At 40.0% G+C, this 19931-nt stretch overlaps 1 protein-coding gene across 4 annotated transcripts in view; it reads right to left on the bottom strand.

Annotated features, from left to right (window-relative positions):
* The window catches only part of Pcdh9 (protocadherin 9), an 842435-nt gene extending 832120 nt beyond the window's left edge, over nt 1–10315 (bottom strand). For all 4 annotated transcript variants that reach the window (XM_038310379.1, XM_038310381.1, XM_038310380.1 and 1 more), the window contains exon 1: nt 7280–10315. In XM_038310379.1, the coding sequence (XP_038166307.1) occupies nt 7280–10315 (3036 nt within the window). The remainder of the gene's footprint in view (nt 1–7279) is intronic.
* Between the last annotated feature and the right edge of the window lie 9616 nt (nt 10316–19931).

Below are 19931 nucleotides of genomic sequence, written 5' to 3'. Positions count from 1 at the left end.
TGGAGGGAAGCGTGTTAGCTGGTTGTATTACAAAGCCTTTACTTCATATTTAATAGGCACCTGCAATTCCAGCATTATACAAAGCTCTCTACTTTGCAAATCTTTAAAACCCCACTTAATTTCCAGCACCGATTTCCTGCAATCTAAGAGCTTATGAAGGGTTCACTGTGTTCATACAGATCTATGCAAAATGCGCCGGAGCTTCCTTGTCTGTGATGGCATTCATCTGGAGGTGAATCCCAAACTTCTATCATTGGCAAGCTTATTTCCGACTAAAATAAATACTCTGAGGATAGAAAGTAAAGATGAGAAAGAGAAGAAAATGAGGCAAAGTAACTAGCAGGGGGAGAGATGCCTGCAAACAACAACTCAGTGACAATTCTTCATACCGTGCAGTAAAGCTTAAAGGTCCCTGCCACCCATCACATCCTCAATATTCCACAAGGAATTAGAGAGTTTCTTAAGCAACTTCTGAGAGATTGAAAAAGGCTTGGAACTGGATATTAGCAAGGCTTCGCATTACGAAAATGTAAAGATGGTTCGATAGCCAAAACTGTGAAAGTATGTTAGATAGAAGATATTACATAAGCAAGAAAAAAATTGACAAAATTACCATGCCTGTCTCTAGTCTAGCTCATATAATTAAAAGCCTACACATGCCACGTAGCATGTAACGATGTCCAGATAAGAACAGGTATGTTTCTTTCATCCCCTACGCTGGAATAATCTGTATAAAATGAATAAGAAACACTCAGAGGTGCTTTCTGATCCTGCCGAGGTTTACGTCTTCACTGCTCTTATACGTTGCTCCAGGTACATCATTCTCAGAGCAATACATGCTTGTGTACTAGTAAAGATGATCAGAAAATATTTTCACAGGTCTTACTATATATACATGTAAAAATGGGTCCCTAATATATGCTTAGGGGTTCTGGCTTTTTGAGAATCCTGTACTATAGCTGAGAAAGCTTCACTAATTCTGCCACCTTTCTTATCTATAGAGGAAACACTGATTCTAAGATGAAATATAAGTGCGAAAAATTAAAAATTGGATTTTTTCATCAGTCATAACACTTTACTATTAAAAGATAGTTGTTTAACTCATATAGGGATTTCAAATTTTAATGAATCTTGGCTTATAGAAAAAGGGAATATAAGTCTAAAGCGAAATGTCAATCATGGTAATGTATCTTTCAAGTTCTATGTTTCTGGTGACTGACAGCCCAATAGGTTTGTATCAAACAAAGGCAAAAAGGCAAGAGTTCCTTTCCCAATGAAATGTTTGACAGATTGAGCAGTTATCGGAACTAACTGATGAAATCTTAAACACTGGAGAGTTTGTACCTTCTTATATACATGTGAGATCATATTCCTACACTATACCTACATTGACTGTAACAGTGCTATGTGTGTTTCAGGGATGGTCTCTCTTAAAAGCTCTCAAACTTGTAGTGTTACTACTTAGAACCTCAGACTTCGGTGCCTACGCGAACCTGATCGTCCTTTCCCAGTTTGCAGTCCCAAATTCTCACTGTCAAACCTGAAATAAACTTAAGGGCTATGATACGCACAAATTCAGAAAATGAATGTTAAGAAATAAAAATCCCACAATTTATAATTATTTTTCCCAAAGAAGCTAAAGTGTGAGATACTATCTGAATGACTAATCTTATTAAGAAGTCAATTTATGATTTTATCGCACCACGTGCAAATCCCCGATTTCATGCATACAGGCTTACACTTCGAAATTTTAAGTAGAAGCAGTAAACAGCTCACTAGATTTGGCCTTGTGTTATTCTGTTTTGTTACAAATACACAAACACTAAGCCTTTATCTCTAGCTAAGCCAAACCAGAAACATCAAATTGGGAAATGGAGTCCAATGCTGCACAAACACGTACTCTTAGACAGATGGAAAAATACAAGGTTAAGCTTTGGGTGCCTGATAAAAAACGATCAGTGTCCTCTAACCAAAGAACTTAGAAAATGAAGACTGGGGAGAATAAAAGGAATTTCAGAAATTGCATTTATACAGAAATATGATATAAACACATGGCTCTCATACCTTCATCTACAAAACAATGTATCTGGGCAATAATGCATTAAAATGCCATTTGTAATAGTTAGGGTGTAATTACAGATTTGATATAAGTCACAATGGATTGTGAAGAAATCTCATTTTAAATGTGAGTTCGTTCATTCCATCTTGACTTTCTATTTTATGACTTTTAATTTATGCTATGCTAACAAGTAAATTATAGTCTGCAATTAAACAGAAAGGGTGTTCACATATCAAAATAAAATGGAATATTGTCATCATTAAAAATTGTAAGATTATTCTCTTTTTGTTTTTGCAATGGTATAATATGAGCATTGCACACTTCAGGCCAGTGATCTCTCACTGAATTCTGTCCCCAGACAGGCAAGGTAATTTTAATCAGCCAATACCTGTTCTGTCACAATATGGGCATGACTAGTCAGACCATGAGAAAAAGGAAAGCACAGTTTTGGTGTTATAATTGTATTAAATTTAGAAAATGGGACAGTAGATTATTTTATCTAAATAAATTTCCTGCATTCTCATAAATATTCTGTATGTAGTCACACCCTAAAAAAGCCTGTTTAATACAATGACGTTTGGTTTTTTTTTTCCTTAAGGTTATTAGAGGTGAATGAAACAATATATTCTGACCTTCATAGGAATATCAAGTGGATAAAAAAAAACCAAAGCAAAAACAAAACATCAAACGTCCCTGTTAAAAATCCAAGAGCAAATGTAGCCACTGTGAATAACTCATCTCTATCTTAGAAGTCTGAGTCCGTCTCCAAGGGGGTTATCTTTTGCTTCCCAAATATGAAAACTGACATCACAACCAAAGGAAGTAATAAAGGGAGAAGCTACAGCATTGAAAAATCACAATTTTCAAAATCATTTGATTGGGAGGTAGAGACAATTTTTCATGATGTACCGACTACCCAGTCACGACTGCTTCTGTGTTCTAAAATACAGTAGATGGAAACGGGCTGAAGTTTGTGCAGGCCTTGCATAACACTCTCAATTGAGTTTGTGTCTTTCTGAGTATTCTAAATATCAGCAGTGTCACTGCCTTCTGTGTTCCACATGTCATAATAACGTTGCAGTGCTGATTGTGGTGGATCACTCAAAAATGAAAAGTAATCACAAAAGTAATACGGTATCTCTAAATGATTGGCAATTGAAGCAATTCCCTTTGCAACTGTAAAAGCACACACACCCGCTTGAGTACAGCTTGTCTACACATTCTCAATGTATAAATTCTTCAATCTATACATAAATGTGCATCTGAGCAAATACTTTAAAGCATAACAGTTAAAGTGGGGATGTTTAAGCTCGAAAATGAACGTCTCACTTAGGAAATTAAACATGCCTGTTTACCCAGAACTAAACTCTGGTGGAGCTCTTACAGACTGTTTGACGACTTGAAGAACTTGTCAAATGTAAATAGAGCCCTGTTCTTTATGTTTACATTTTCTTTTATTCCCACACTCCTGCTGGAGAAAACAAAGCACATGGGACCAAGAAAATTAATTCCCCAAATGCTGTCAACCAAGTTAGGAAGCAGCAATAAACAGCTTACTATAAAGCCTCCAGCTACAATAAAACAGCTGTCAATAAATGGGCAGAGTTGACATGTTCTAAAACAGGACTGCTGGATATGATGATATGAGAGGAAAAGGAGGGCATTTCCTCGTCTAATATGTTAAGGCTGAATCTCCAAGAATGGAACTTAGAAGGAGAAGAACGCAGTCACATTGGAAACTGTTAGCTGGTTCCCTTTCCAGGTCTGACCCAGTAGCAAGGCATCGCAAAGGGTCTAGAAGAATTCCCAAACCCTGTTTCAAGAGAGAATGCACTGTTTCTGAGATATAAGTCAATCTGAAAATCTATATTTTAAACTCTCTTATGTCAATGGAAGCCCCCCCCCCCCCGCCCGCTTTTAGACAAAAGCACGAGGTACTTTATTGTGAAGTGACCAGGTGAAATTTGCTGTGTTGTCACAGCAGCAGGGAATTGTGTTTTGATCCTTAACTGAGAGGTGATGAAGACAATCCTGGGCCCAAAACTGCACATTCTCAGCCTAGGAAACACAGAGGACATTTGTAAAACCATTAAATGATAGAGTTGCTATTCTGAAATTGAAATGATAGGGTTGTTATCCTGAAATTTAAAAAAGGCTTAGTAAGATAGAGTCAACAGAGGGATGGAAATTGCGATGACCTCATACATCACTTGGAAACAGCGAGGGAAATAGCAAGGAAGAATGTGTCAGGCAAATTGGGGTCTCTGCACCACAGACCAGATCAGGATGCAGAAACCAGAATGCATGTTCATATAGACAATACAAAGTAGAGGGACTTAAATTTGTTAACCTTTTATTTAAGATTCTTGCATGTTCCACACTTCAGTTAGCACCATAAAGTACAAGGGAGTCCCGTTAAAGGCAATCGTGCCTACTTTACTAAGAAAAAATCTTCACACATTATGTATTAGTCTAAAAATTGACTTGATAGAATTTGTAGTAATAAAATTTATATTTTCAAAGTCATAAACCATGGAACGCTAGTTTGTATAAAGGTTACTAGTTGAAACAGAAGAGTTAAAAAGAAACAAAACTCTTATTGGTTCTAGATTATCAAAACATTTTAGAGAGCTATCATAGAGTTCAGCGAACACAATTTTGAGAAGCTATATATAATTTATGTTTTTAATCATAGGAAATAGCCCTTGCCCCTTAACATTGTATCTATGCCTTGGTATGCTGCCATTCCTTACCTACTTACTTCCAAGATTTAATTCTCAAGTATGATTATTTTATTTTTTCTTTTGAAAGCAGCTAAAACATATCAGCATTATCATTTTAATAGCTCTTCATTGTGGGAGATTTTGCTCTAGTTTTCAACATCAGAATGTGTACAAGAAAGCTACAAAATACCTCATGATTTAAAGGTGTGTCTAGAATATACTGTCATTTCAGTTAGTGAGTTGCTCAGCATCCTGAGAACAAGTTCATGGCATGTAAACCAATGTTTTCTTATGACAAATGAAGTTTCATCAGATATTTCCAAAGCTTTGTTGAAACACACCTGACTGGCATTTATGCCTTTGTATAATATTTAAGTGCAACAGGTTTTGGAAAATCAGAGGATGTCGGCCTATGCCTAACCAGCAATGCCCATGGCACTGACATGAAATGATAACACTGGAAAGTAGATGGATAATTCTCCATGTGAAACCAATTTCTGATCTCATATGAAAAGTTTCAGGTAACACTAGTTTGTTTTCCTTTTTTTCAGGTAATGATAAAAAAAAAATCCTACCAAAAAGACACAGTATAGATTTTAGTGAAGTGAAAATCAAACTTTTCTTCTATTTTTCATTGAAATAGCAACTTTTTAAGAGCATTTATTAGTTATTTTCTTACCATAATAAACTATTTAACAAATTTTAAAAACTTTGATATCTTTAGATGATTTCCAAATTTTAAAACACCCTTTTTTCTCAAATGTTAATAAGATTAGCATGAAACCAGGCTGTGCTTCTGACTTCCACGTATTTCTAATAACCTAATAGACTCCTCTAGTACTTCAAAACTGATTTTGTTATTTTTAGGTTATTTTATCCTGTGCATTTCAGCTTTAAGCATATGTGAGTCTACAATGCTTTATGTATTTAATATTTCAAATGAAGATTTTATTTTCATAATCATAGGCATTATACTTAATATTCGTGGAGGAAGGACCTGTGTGATTCATTGACAAAATCATTTTCAAGATACCTTATGGTCATAAGGTCTCATAGTCATTACAGAGCAGTTACTAAATCTAAAAGGGGAAACAATTTCCATAAGATACACTACTCTACCACAACTTTAGAACAAATAAACAAAACCACAACAGCAACAACAATAACAACAACTAAAAAAAAACCCTCTTGACTTTCCAAAGACTCACCAATAACTGCCAAGACAATTACACAAGTGAATTTTGTTTCACTTCATTTTCTGAGACCTATGTTCCTAAGAGTTAGCAGTGTGGTGGATGGGCCACCAGCAGAGGTGGACCCCTAACAGCAGACAGAGCTTGACTTCCAAAATCCTAGAAAGCTGACATGCTGAGGGGAGCTCACTAAAGAGCAAGCAAATGAAACTTAAATGCTAGTTGCTACAGAGGAACTATCATTAAATAAAAGGTATCTTTGGCTGTACTACCAGCTTGATCCTTCCCTCCCCCCTTTCTCCTAGCTCCTGCAGGATTGGCACCTGGCCAGCACAAGGGACATGATACCCTAGTGCCATCTACAGGCTATTATCGACATTCAAATTTAGTGGCAACAGGCAAGCACCAAAGAAATAAATTAGACAGCACTGCATTTAAATCTTTATTAACAAGGAATTATTAGACCTAAGAAAAACTAATTCTGGATTTGGTTGAAATATGAGTTTCTCAGCCTCTTAATCCCTCTTCATATGGCATATTTCACAGTTTAAAATGAGTTATGACAGATCACTTATGCATTACTAAGATGAAGAAGTATTTACAATGGATTCTTTTCTCTATAAATTAGTATTATTAGAGCATTCCTTTCTTTCATCTTCATATTTGGCCATTATGGACACCGAAAATCTTTCTAAGAAAGACTCAGTTTTCTATATTACAATAAAATAACTTGAAATCAAAGATTCTACTTCCTATATGGCTTAGATGAAATCAATCGACAGTCACATGTTTCACAGCTGATGTACATCTAATACCCTACTCTTTTTTTTCAAGAGTCTAAAAAAACATTAACCCCTTTAGCAACCACAGCTCCAGCGTAATTGGTGTCAGACCTTCAAACGTCACTTAAACTTGATATTTGAAGGTGACTTTTTAGATCAAAAGGTAATGTGAAAATCTTGAAGCAGGCAATTTGGAAACCCCAGGAGCAGAACTGGGCAAATCAGGATGGGTTTTCTTCTTGAGCAAACATTATCTTGGGACACTTTGGAATAATTTTCTCTTTTCATCTTTTGCCATTTGAAGGAAACTGGGAGGTTAAATAATTCTCAGAACTCAGAAATTTCAAAGCTGTTCTAAAAATTCTTGACTGAGCCCCAGAGGAATAGAAAAGGGGTCAAGTTTTTTTTTCCTCCTTATAACTTAGCTAAAGTTAGACCAAAACAATAGACACTGGCACATTAATACTGGTTGACTGGGCACTTGTATGCAGTACTTATAGACCAGTAAAAGTGCTCGTTTACCTGTCTGGTGTGTAAGGGGCCCTTTGTCTTGAAGCCTCCTTGGGAGCTGCACTCTGAGGCACTGAAGTGATCTGAACTAGTGGAGGAGCGTTTGGAAAGGGTGTCACAGCCCCCAACAAAGGTGTTGTCCAAAGGGAGCTCCTGAATGACATGGTGCTTTTTCACGGATACTGGAGTGTCTGGTTTGAGATGAAAAGCAGGCTGTGGAGAGGCAGATTTGTAGTGCTTGGCCAGGTCAGGACTGTTAGGCTTGAAAGTGGTCGGAGGTGCGGGGCCCCAGTCAAATCTTCCTATACTTTGTTCCTCCAGCTCAGCAGGCAGGCTGATGGTCCCATTGATAGGTTCATGAACTGCATCATCGGGTTTGGACTCTTCAATGGTAACAAAGTTCAAAAGAGAACTTTTGGGGGACTTTCTTTTCTTCCGTTTCTTTTTCTTGTTTTGTTTATTCTCTTGGTTTGGGGACATCCACTCAGCACCTTGCTTGCTCCTCTGAGCTGCTTTGAACCTCGATGCATGGCGACAGCGTACCAGAACAGTGACAAAGATCACAACTATGACCACCATGGCCCCCGCGACAATGGCAATCATGATGGTGAGATAGTCCTCATTTTGGTAGGGTTGGCTACTATCTCCTATGTTCCTGTCCAGTGGGGTCTCCATAGTCCTGCGGATCAAGTCATAGATATACGAGGCATTTCCAGCAGTATCATTTACATAAAGAAATACCAGCACAAGAGTGTGCAAAGCCTTAGGGTACCCCAGGTCACTTATGTTGACCACCAGGCGGTGCAGGCCCACATCAGTCAGTGCTGGCTTCTCTTCTAGAGTGATATTGCCTGTTACTGGATCAATCCGAAACAATCCTTTGTTGTTCCCACTCACTATGGTGTACTTAAGTTCTGCATTCATGCCAGTATCAATATCCACGGCAAAAACTTCGGCAACCACAGAACCAGGAATGGCAGAGAGGGGCACCAACTTAAATGAGGTGTTGGATGGTGGAGAAATGACAACTGGGCTGTTGTCATTGACATCCATGACATTGATCGTTACTTTTGCTGTAGAGGACCGAGGTGGCTGTCCTCCATCAGTGGCTTTGACATCAAATGTGTAGGAACTCTGCTGCTCTCGGTCAAAGGAGACATTTGACTTTATGACTCCTGAATAGGGATCCAACAGGAAATTTTCATTGTCATTTAGAATGGAAAGAGTCACAGCTTTATTCTCTCCAGCGTCTTCATCTGTCACTGTGATTACTCCCACAGTACTATACTTTGGCAGATTCTCCGACACAAAAAACTGAAAATGATTATGAGTAAACTTGGGGCTATTGTCATTCTCATCCAGAACAGTAACTATCACTGCTGCTTGGCTTTGGAGGGGAGGGGTCCCATTGTCCCTGGCAGTGACTGTAAAAATGAATCGCTCTTGTTCCTCCCTGTTAAATACTCTGGAGGCTGTCAAAACTCCTGTCTTTCTGTCCAGATCAAAGAAGGAGGCATTCGGCCCAAGCTGATAAACAATGTCTGCATTTTTCCCACTGTCTTCGTCTGTAGCACTAATAGTTGTTAAGTATAACCCACGTCGGTTGTTTTCAGAGACTGACAGCTCAATTACAGGCTGGTTGAAAACTGGTGGGTTGTCATTTTCATCCTCCAGCTTAACCCTTACCAGGGCAGTCTGATTCAAACTGGGCTTCCCAGAATCAGAGGCAACGATTTTAAAGCTGAATTCTTTGGTGCCCTCATAGTCCAGCAGAGAAGATGTCTCTAGCAGATACTGGTTGTCATACACTGCCTTCAGATGAAACGGGACCTCTCTTTCAATGAAACAGATCACTTTGCCATTCACGTCTGTGTCCTTGTCTGAAACTGTAATCAGGGCAATCTTTGTATTGACGGGGTCTTTCTCAGACAGATACACTGTGCCATTGATGGGACTTATAATGTACCTGAGGTCTATGTTCGGAGGGTTATCGTTTACATCGGTGACATTGATGGTCACTGTGGCTCTGGCAGGAGTGGAACTGCCATCACTAGCCAACACCGTCACTTTGTGAATGGCTGTCTCTTCCCTATCTAAAGACCTCTGAACTGTAATCAGCCCAGTTGTGTTATTTAAAGCAAAGAGTCTTTTGGTTGCAGGGGCGACCTGGGCACCAAAAATGTACCGGATTTCAGCATTGCTGCCTACATCTGCATCAGTTGCATGGAGCTGAATCACAGAGGTCCCCACAGGAGCATTCTCTGGAATATGCACCTCTACTTGACCCTCTTTAAACACTGGCCTGTTGTCATTCACATCACTTACAGTGACCTGCAGTATGGCTGTACTGGATTTCTGTGGAGTACCTCCATCCTCCACTTTGATTTTCATCACATAGGTATCTTTTTGTTCTCTGTCCAAGTTCTGCTGAACAATCAATTGCGGCCACTTCTCTCCCTCTGGAGTTTCCACGATATCCAGTCCAAAAACACTCTGCCCATTTAGCAATTCATAATGCTGCACCCCATTGAAGCCTGTGTCAGGGTCTGTGGCTGATGGGATTGGAAAGCGGCTGTTGATCAAAGTGTTTTCTGGAATGGAAATATTGATGACAGGAGACGGAAACATGGGGGCATTATCATTGGTATCCTTGACAATGATCTTGATTTTGATCAGCCTGAAAAAGTCATTGGGGAGGATCACCACCTCAAGTTCAAAGAAACACTCATTCTCCTCCGCATAAGAAGCTCCGGCGCAGAGTTTCTCTCTGTCTATTCTATTGGAGGTTGTGAAAATCTCCCCAGTGCTGCTGGATACTTTCACCAGAGGGGCATCCCCAGCTTTAGAAACCAGTCTGTAGACAAGGCTGGCACTGGTCCCTGTGGCAGCATTGATGTGAGAAATGTTCAAGTCCTTTGGTATATTTCCTATGGGCACATTTTCAGGCAATTCCTCTCTAATAGTGTAAATAAGTTCTTGAGCTATAGCCGAATCCAGCCTTAAACAGGCAATCAGAGCAGCCAACAGATAAAAATCCCTCAGGTCCATGATAATATATTTCTTTCCTTTCCTCGGATTTTAGAGTTTAAAGGTTTCCACTGAGGGATGATGCGCGGAAAGCAAGAGGAAGTGTGCATGGACCGGAGGAGGCATTACATCTCGTCTCTTATTTGGAGACAGTCACTGTCAATACAATTGTACAGACAATATTATTCTTCAGTAAATGAAAGCACAGTCACAAAACATTGAACCACATTCTCACTGCATATTAGTAAACATGGCAGTTCGCTCTGCCACAGTTTGCAACTTAACTCCGTGGCCAAAAGCACTGACAATCCCTTGCTTGTTGCATTTGCCTAGAGAAAATGAAATTCATCTACTTTTGAAATTAAGGACAGCAGCTATTTTTACCTGGATTTCCCCCGCGCTGTTTTTTTTTTTTTTCCTTTTTCTTTTTTCAGAACACTGTTTAATTCAAAGCATGAATTCTTGCTCTGCTCCTCCCCTCCCCCAGCTTTACCCATCTCCTGGTCTCTAGCCCACCTCCCCCAGCTGTCTGAGGTGGAAGTGAAAAACCCCAAGTATTTAGCTCTGATTGCTGCCAACTGCTTTGTCACATGTTAGAGATGATGTGTTTTCTTCTCTGTCACACTGAGTCATCTCTCCCTCTCAAAAGACTGCTTTTCCTTCCTCCCAGTTCTTCAACTGTCTTCTAATCCATCCTTCCTGGGAAATGAGCATCCGGACATGCTGCTGCAGCGGCAGAAGCAGTAGTCGCCGGCCACTACGTATTCTTAGTGCCTCAAAGCACGAAACCAAGACTTCACATTTCTTACTCAGAGCCTGCCCTCCTTTCTCCATGAAACCACATTGCCCCCACCGAGATAAATAAACACACTAAAACTTTTGAAAAAACGTATGATAATCGACAATTGCTTGCCATAGAGGTGAATCAGTGTGCCGGGATGGAAGTGAAACACAGCCAACATGCCTATGTAACAGCACAATATTTTTCTACTGAGCATACGAGAGAAAATAAAATGCAGTTTCTTAATCCCGGTGCCTCATTATAATATTAGTAACATTTGCTACACATAAATACCGCAGCCAGGTAACACACGTAAAAGAACTTCCGCTCAGATGCCCCTCTAACTGCAGTTTAAATGGGTGCAAGGCTCTAGACGGCTACCCGCTGGAGTAGGACTGGTCAGTTTCCAGGCTCTAATCTTATCTGCATTAGACTCACAGTAGCTGATGCCCGCGATTAGTTCCAACAGAGTGGTGCAGGTGGGGTTGCAGATACAAGCCCGTAGGTGAGCTCTGCCCCAGCCGACTACCCAATTACAAACACCCCACGTCTACACCGAGGACATAACTAAACACGGCATTTCCAATTGTGCATGCGAAACTTTACACTTACGTTAGTTGTCTCAACCTTTCCCCTTTCCCGGCAGGCTGCAGTTAAGAAGGATTTGTTCCAACACATAGAAAGCCATGCATCTGGTAGCACCAGTTTGGGGAGAATTCAGAAGCAGCAAAACGTTTCCTCCTTGTAAAATGTGTGGCTGCGGGCTGGCAAATTAGCAACTCCCGAGAACAAATTCACAGATTTGTCGTTCGTCATTCTCTCCACATCTCCTCGCTACTGCTATTACCCACCGGGTCTGGGCTCTTCTGGTATTTAACACACACCACATCCACTTGCACTTCTTCAGCTCGGGAGTATATCCCACAACAACCAGCCTACCATTTGCATCCGATGGCAGTACTGCTCAAGTCTCTAACTTCTGGTAGGAAACGCCAGAGTTGGGTGATGGTGATTTTTCTGGCTGTTGTCCCGGGGTGCCAATTGCCCGACAAATTCTTAATCCGTGAGCTCTTTCGCGCTTCGGAGACTGAGGCTCTCCCTCCTACATCGCGTACTCTTCTCTTCCCCCTTCTCATCTGCCCCCCTCTCCTTCTCCCTCTCCTCTCTCTCCTCTCTCTGAACTGAATTTCTTGATATAACTCTCAATAAGCCCAGAGGGAGGGCGTGACGGCCGAAGCCCCGCCCCGGGGTCCTGATTGGCTAGCATCTTGCAGTGCGGGAGGCTGCAGAGTCTGCGGGAGGGGGTGCGAAACAAGGCGCTGACTGTCTCCAGCCTCCCCCCTCCCAGCGTCCCTCGGCAGCCTCGAAAACCTGGAGAACTGATCCTGGCCCCGGGAGAGATGCCTTCCAGGACGCTCACTGAGCATGCTCGGCAGAGGCCAGCACGGGGGTGGGCTCGGGGGGCGGGAGGCTCCGGAGCTTTCAGGCTCCTACCGAGCTGCAGCTGCGGAGCAGGGGGATGCGGTTGCACTCGCGCAAAACCCGGGAACCTAGATTCTCGCCGCGGGGTGACGACAGTCATCGTGGTCACTTTTTTTTTTTTTTGATGCATTTCTGTCTGCTAAGTGGAGGGGCCAAAATGAAGAGATAGCTGAGACCCGAAGCCACCCCTCAGTGAGGAATTCTGGCCAGCAAATTCTGGGAGCGTTTTTAAACCATTAAACAGACTCTGTGCCCGGTGCTGCAAATTGAGGCATTTGCTGGCAGGGACATCTGAAGGAAGGGCGAAGAGGGCGGAGAGCTAAAGATAGGGCAGTAGTTATTTGAGTCTCGGTGGAGAATCGAAAGAAAATTAATCTGTGCATTTACTGCGCGCCGGGTCACTGAAATAGTCTGGGGGAAATGAACGCTGCGTCTGGGGTCCTGGGGCAGGGCCATGGCCAGAGCGTGGTGCAAGAAGTCTCCTTTCCCAGGAGCGGGTAGAGCTGCAGCGCCCGATCGTGGCCGCCTCTGCCCTTCTGCTTTTGCCTCAGAGGGAACCCTGAGAACCTAGCTCGCCAGAATGGAGGCTACAACCGAGCCCGCTCCCAGCCCACCTAACTGCAAACTTTGCTTCCGATGGGCTGGAAGGAATCCCCAACAGCTGTTAGCCAAGCTGCAAAAGCTCCTTGTCCCTCTGCACTTCCTGCTGGATACATTTCCCTGCCAGGCACGTCTCTGACGCCAGCTTTTTAAACATTTCCTTACAAGTTTCTTTCTCATTTTCTGGACGGGATACTTCAGAAAGGGTCAGCCTAATTTCTGTAATATTACCCCTAAAGCCCTGTCATTGTTTTCCTCTCTCATCTTTAAAAGCCAGTTAGAAAGGTTTGTGTAATTGGCTGCACCTTCCGCAGACAGGTGCCAGAGCAGAGTTTGAAATAAAACCCCATGAGTTCAACAACAACATTTTTTTTTCTCTCTGAATGATCTCTAAATGTTACCTGAGGAAGTCTCAAAGCATGGTTAACCTTTGCTAACTTAAAGAAAGAACAAAGGGCGTTTATTTTAAACCTTGGGTAGAATGTAATAGTATTAAAGTTATTTTTTTTTAAATTCGGGAGTATCTTTGGCTTGTGACAGAATATACTTTCTTTTTAAGTATGAACATGTATTTTGACATAACTAAGTGAAAAGGAAAACAAGCCCCTCATCAGGCCTTCCAAACTGAGTAGTGTAGACATAATCTGACTGGCAGCTGCCTTGTTGGACATCACGATTTCCTCATATGAAAATTGAATCCCCGGCTTTTTAGGAACACTTTCTCCTCAGGTGTGTAATCAGAGGGAAAGTGCAGTCTCGAGAAGTTTACCACGAAACTGTCCAACCCCTTGTGTAGTGAAACATTTTTCTTACAGACAATAGGCTGATGGTGGTTGCACACAGTCAAAAAGTATTAAATTAGTATTTTGCATGATTAGAATGAAGAAATTTAAGGAAGGAAGGGCCCCTAAGCATCCAGATATCAACAGATCACAATCCTCACACAATAACGCTAGCGAATTAAAGGTTGCTTCTTTTAATCGTACATCAGCGATCATTTGCCATTCACAAAATTAAAGCCAATACATCGTTCTCATGCTCACGTACTTTCTGCACTGAACTATTCTGATCCAGTCGCAATAAACAACAGCACGGCTGCTTTCCAGTTTATTTCATGAGCAATGCAATTATACTTTAATCATACCACAGTCATTTCAAAGTCAGGTAGTGGCAGCCCTTAGCTTAACAATAATTATTTAACCTCATTGTTAAGCAGGGATATTACTCTCAGGGAAGAGATAGCTTTCCTCGCTGGCAAAGGCCATTATATACCCCATGCTTGAAAATGAAATCTTAATATGAATCAGGATGAAGGCTAAGAAAGAGGAAACAAATCACAGCTTGAGAAGCATGACCACAAGACTGCAATTAATAAAAACCTCAGGTCAAAGCCCCAGAAGAAGGCATGTGTACATTCTCTTCAAAGGAGACCAAGCAGGACAGAGAAACAGAACTCTTGTTCAACACACACTTTGTCTTCCGTTTATTTGAGATATCTAAATTTAGGAAATCCTTAAGCAAGCGATTCCTTAACCTCTTAATATTAGAGGCTACAGGCTTACTTTATTCTATTTCTGCTGATAAACTCTACAGTGAGAAATGCTATTTTGCTAATAGTCCTAAATGAAAATTATACATTAAATAGTCCTTTGCTATTTAACTTGAGGCTCTGCCTCAAGCACAACACAATTTGTTGTACAAGTTCAAATACATTATACTATTTTAAAATATAATTTTATAAATATGAATTAGGAGAATGTTGCTAATCTTTGTGAGGAAATATCTGTTGTTCTATGCTGTATTTTACTGTATAGTCATTTATTTAATTTGCTGTGTGTAGTGTATATATGTATGTCTATTTCCAACTACATCACATTAACTCAATATCACTCATTATTGATAATGCATATATTTACAGCCAGAAAACATGTTGCTCTTATTCTGACTACCTGATTAGTACATGAAGAATCATACCATCTGGGCAACAGTAAAGAGACACATTGTTTTCTCCTGGCTATCTACGTCATGGGACACTTATAAGTCACGTCTGGCCAGTTAACTGGAGATGAAAATGCCTTCAGATCTGCTCAGAAACAGATGTAGAGTTAATGCAATTGTTTCACATTCCACGAGTCTAGCATCATGCGATTTATATATTAAACAATAATTTCCACGCAATGACATATAATAACCTGAATTATTAAGCAGTTCAGTTTAATTGGATTCCTGTGTATTATTTTCTAGTTATCACACGGCATTTTTAAAATTACATTTCACACAAAGATTATAAAGGCTTTTCCTGCCGGTTACATTTTATATAAAAGACCCAGACTGTGGTGTTAAGAATTATCAAATGCCCTCCTTCAGGATTTCAAGACTTCAGTGAGACGGCTTCTATGTTCCACTCAAAGTTAAAAGTAAAATAAAACTGTGGCACTGTCTCTAACAGACAGCACCTCAATCGCAGGGCCCTGACGTCAGAGCAGCGTCAGGTACCAGTTTCACAGAAGGACTGGGTTGCTGCGCTGCACTGCTCAGGAGCAATGTGGTAAAGATGCTAAGGGCTGCATGTATTAGCACTCCTGAGAAAATGACAACGCAAGATTTTAGCACCACACGGAGAAATTAGCACCTTCCCAAGGCTGTGCAAGCTGGGGAAGTGCACTGAACTCCTGGATGATTCCTCTGCTTCCTTAGCCGTTATCAGCTCACCCTGTTTCTTTCTTCTGCTTTGCTTTTCTTTCATTTCTTTTCTCCCTTTCTAAAGGCGACCTAATGTAGGTTATCAAACCATCATGGAGCCCCGGTGACATCTTTTATTCTCTTTGAGTGACTGATCTAAATTTAAAACAGTTTCCTATGTTTTCATGACTGACACAGACTGCAGGAATCAGTTTAGTGTCTTGAACATTGTTACAGTGTAAATCAACTTTCCAGAACCACTATTCTATCATGAGAACTTCATGAACTAAAAAAATATATGGAACTCTCATATTTTCTCATGGCTTATAGAGGATTTTAATTATATTTAAACAGTTCTTCCATAATCCATGTTTTCATCAGTATGGCTGAAGTAGCTAGTGGTATGTAGGAAGGAATAGATTTTTTAAAATGATAATAAGGTTATATAATGTTTCAAATTAAATAATTTCACAAAAGTTGTGTAACTGTAAGCAAAATATAGAGAGCTTTTCTTGATTCTGTCTGAGGAGGTGAGGTTAAAATTTGGTAGGTTAAAATATTGAATATTATCTATTCAGTCACATGTTGACAAGTGATGAATGCACAGGGAAGTGAATAAAAATGCATGTTGCTTGGAAGAAACTTTATTGATACATAAAACATAAAAGCAGAGATATCAGTACAATTTTAAGTATAGGTGCATTTCCCAAAATCAAATTAGGAAAAATAATCTACTAAGGTCTTTTTAAAAAATGGTACTATGATTTCAGCTTTCTTTATGTTTTCATTAATAAGCACATATTGTTGACCATAAAGCTTTACTTTATCTAGGTCACATATCTTGGGTGACTTTACTGTCCATCTCCATGATTTCTTTTAACATTTTCAGGCGTTATTTTAAAAACTGAACTCACATGACTTCCCTTTAGAGGCCCAGTTTGTTACGTAAGAGCTCATAAATAGACTTACTCATGTAGAGCAAAGCGGATAAGCCTAGATTTCCTCTTATAGTTCCTTAGAATCAAATTTCAAACTGGGTTCTCTTCTAATTTCATCCAGGTGAGCCAGGAGAGCCTTGCATTTTGTTGACTGTTGCAGTCATGGTTCATCTCCACATCACAGTGCAGCAGCATCCTGGAGAGGAATCGTGCCCTGCCTCCCTGCCTTCAGCAGACACTGCTACATTTTTGTCTGGTATTTGAGTCAGTATCACTGTGCTTATTGTAAAGCTATACTTTTTCATGTAGTTTTATGCCCTTAAATATTTTAAGATGACAATCTTATTCTGTTCAGACATTGCAGATCCTGCCTATGATTCCAGCCTCTGGAGTCTGAGGCCAGAGGACTGCCTTAAGCTTAAGGACATCCTGGCTGTATTTGAGTCCCAGGTCAGATAGGGTTACAGCTAATTGGACAGCCTGCCAAGACAGACAGAAAGAAGGAAGGAAGGAGAAAGAAGGAAATTTCATTCCATAGACTCTACTGTTAATAGATTTTAACCTGCACAATGTCATGCCATTCAACGTATGGAATTCTTAGGCCCAGAATATTGATGATAGGTGAAATTGTGAAATACTGTAAAGGATTAGGAAGGACATGGTGGGATTCCTTGACTTTCTGGCAGAGGGGCTGTATTTAAAGCAGGCAAATTACTGAAGACCGGGCTCATTGATGGAGTGGCTGACTATGACCTTCTCAGGCCCTAACCTAAAAAACTAGTGTGACCAAAGTTAATAAAAATAGATCAAAACAAAATGTAGTATATACTATATTCATTTAAAATACTCTAGGAAATGCACTTCATAAGAAAACCCAGTTAAGAAAAAGTGCTTGGGAATTATTCTTTGTAAATATAAAATAATTATGTACTCCAAAGGAAAATTTAGAAAGAATGTAAATGTTTATGTTTCCAAACCATCGAAACACCATCTTAGCAGCCCTTAATGCCTGTGTTTGATACCTATAACTTAATGGCAACTCTATTTGTTTAATTTACATAACTTGCCATTGCATGAAGAAAGTGATTTTAATGGTTATGGTAAAGGATAATAGGGTTAATTTCAAATAATATTTGTCCCTTATCATTAAAAACTTGATGTTTTGGAATGTTACAACAACACCAATGAAAATAACAACAACCAGTAATAATAATAATAAATTATAAGAATGCTCCAATAGATAAAGCAATACTTCAGGTAAATACCATAATTACTAGGAAAAAAAATAACATGAATTGGAGGGTAATGTGATATGATTATAAAATATACTAGAGATGAATTTTGTGTCATACAATGTAGTTATATGACTTAAAATCTATTTTAGGAAGCATACTAGATAAAAAAGTACCTAATAAAAAGTTAAACCCTCATGTATTATGTATATATACACATTTATATTTATATATATGTGAGTTCAAGGCCAGACTAGGCAACATGAGTTTCAGGACAATAAGCTCTATACAGAGAGACTATGTCAAACATGTGCGTGTACGCATGCACATGTGCACACATATACACACACATACACACAAATCATAACAAGAATATATACTATTTCAAGCCTAGTACAGCTGTGTCATCTTACGAGCTGATTTTTTTCTTTTTATAATTTAGGCTTCTACCCTGGATCTCTCTGCTTTTCTAACAGCAATAGTAACTTTAGTTTTGCATTTTACAATTTTACCTTTTTGCTTATGTTTACTTATTTACATATTTAATTTTTTTGGTGAGGTAGAATCTGTCTCCACAGCCCAGGTTTTCTTGGCCTCTAACTCATGGTCCTCTGGACTTTATCTTTTCAATGCTAGGGTTTAAAAGTGCACTCCTCATATCTTCCTTTTTAGAAGCTCAACAGTTATTTCTTTACACACATATGCACATGTGCACGCACACACATAAAACCAATAAACGAGACCTGTATACAACTTTGATACAGATATAAACATAGATGATATATGTATATAGTTGTATCAGCAACCTAACAAGTTTTGAAACTTAATGTTAGCAACACTGTTCATTTATCCTACTATTTCAAACATACTATTTCATTACATTTGGTTTCTTTATGAGATAAAGCACATTTTGAGTTACTTAAGTATTTATTTTAATTATTAATGTAATCAAATATCTGACAAAAAGACATTTAAGAAAGAGAAGGTCTTGTAGTGATGAGCTGTGGGCTGGCTTCCCGCCGCCCGGCTCCCGGAGGGCTAGCTTTACACCCGAAATAACAACACACAAATTGTATTCTTTTAAATACTGCCTGGCCCATTATTTTCAGGCTCTTACTCACATCTTGACTAACCCATATCTAATAATCTGTGTAGCACCACAAAGTGGTGCCTTACCAGGTAGATTCTAGCGTATGTCCATCTTGGGCTGGAGCTTCATCGCATCTGGCTTCTCTCTGAGGAGAGGCACGGCGGTCTGCCTAACTTAAGAGAGGCGTGGCATCTGACTGATCCTTCTACCTCACTTCCTCTTCCTGTTCTGTCTACTCCACCCACCTAAGGGGCGGTCTATCAAATGGGCCAGGCAGTTTCTTTATTAGCCAATGAAATCAACTCAAACAGAAGACTCTCCCACATCAAGGTCTGCTATGGATCACTGGCAGACGATTCTTTGCTTACTGTAGGGGAGGCATAGCAGTGGGCCTATGGCCTGAGAGTGCCTGTGGGAAGTCCCTTGCACCTATCTTTCCTAGGGAAGCAGCGGATGTGGATTGGTCTCATCTGACTGGCCTCTACTCTCATTTACTCTCTTTGTGTTCCTCTTCACTGCTCAGCCAGTTAGAGGTGCGTGTGTGGTTTAAATATTCATTTGACAAAGCTTGTATCTTCTTTATTGAGATTAGGATCTCTAGAGTTAACTTCTAATATTACCTGGGGCAGAGAGTGAGGACCAGGTGTACGCAGGGTCAGGAAGCCTTGCAAAGAAGGCACAATCCGTAGAACAGAGCAGTGAACAGCAGCACCTGCTGTGCACATCAAGGGAGCCGTGTCTTTGGAGTGTATGGAAAATGTCAACTTGCGGTAGCATAATACACAAGTAGAAAGCGATAGGCAATTTCTGAAGCCTGTCAGAGTTGCTATAT

This window comes from Arvicola amphibius, chromosome 13 (assembly GCF_903992535.2).
Source record: "Arvicola amphibius chromosome 13, mArvAmp1.2, whole genome shotgun sequence".
NCBI classification, from domain to species: domain Eukaryota; kingdom Metazoa; phylum Chordata; class Mammalia; order Rodentia; family Cricetidae; genus Arvicola; species Arvicola amphibius.
Note: the sequence above shows the minus strand (reverse complement) of the source record. Positions and strands in the feature narration are given on the sequence as shown.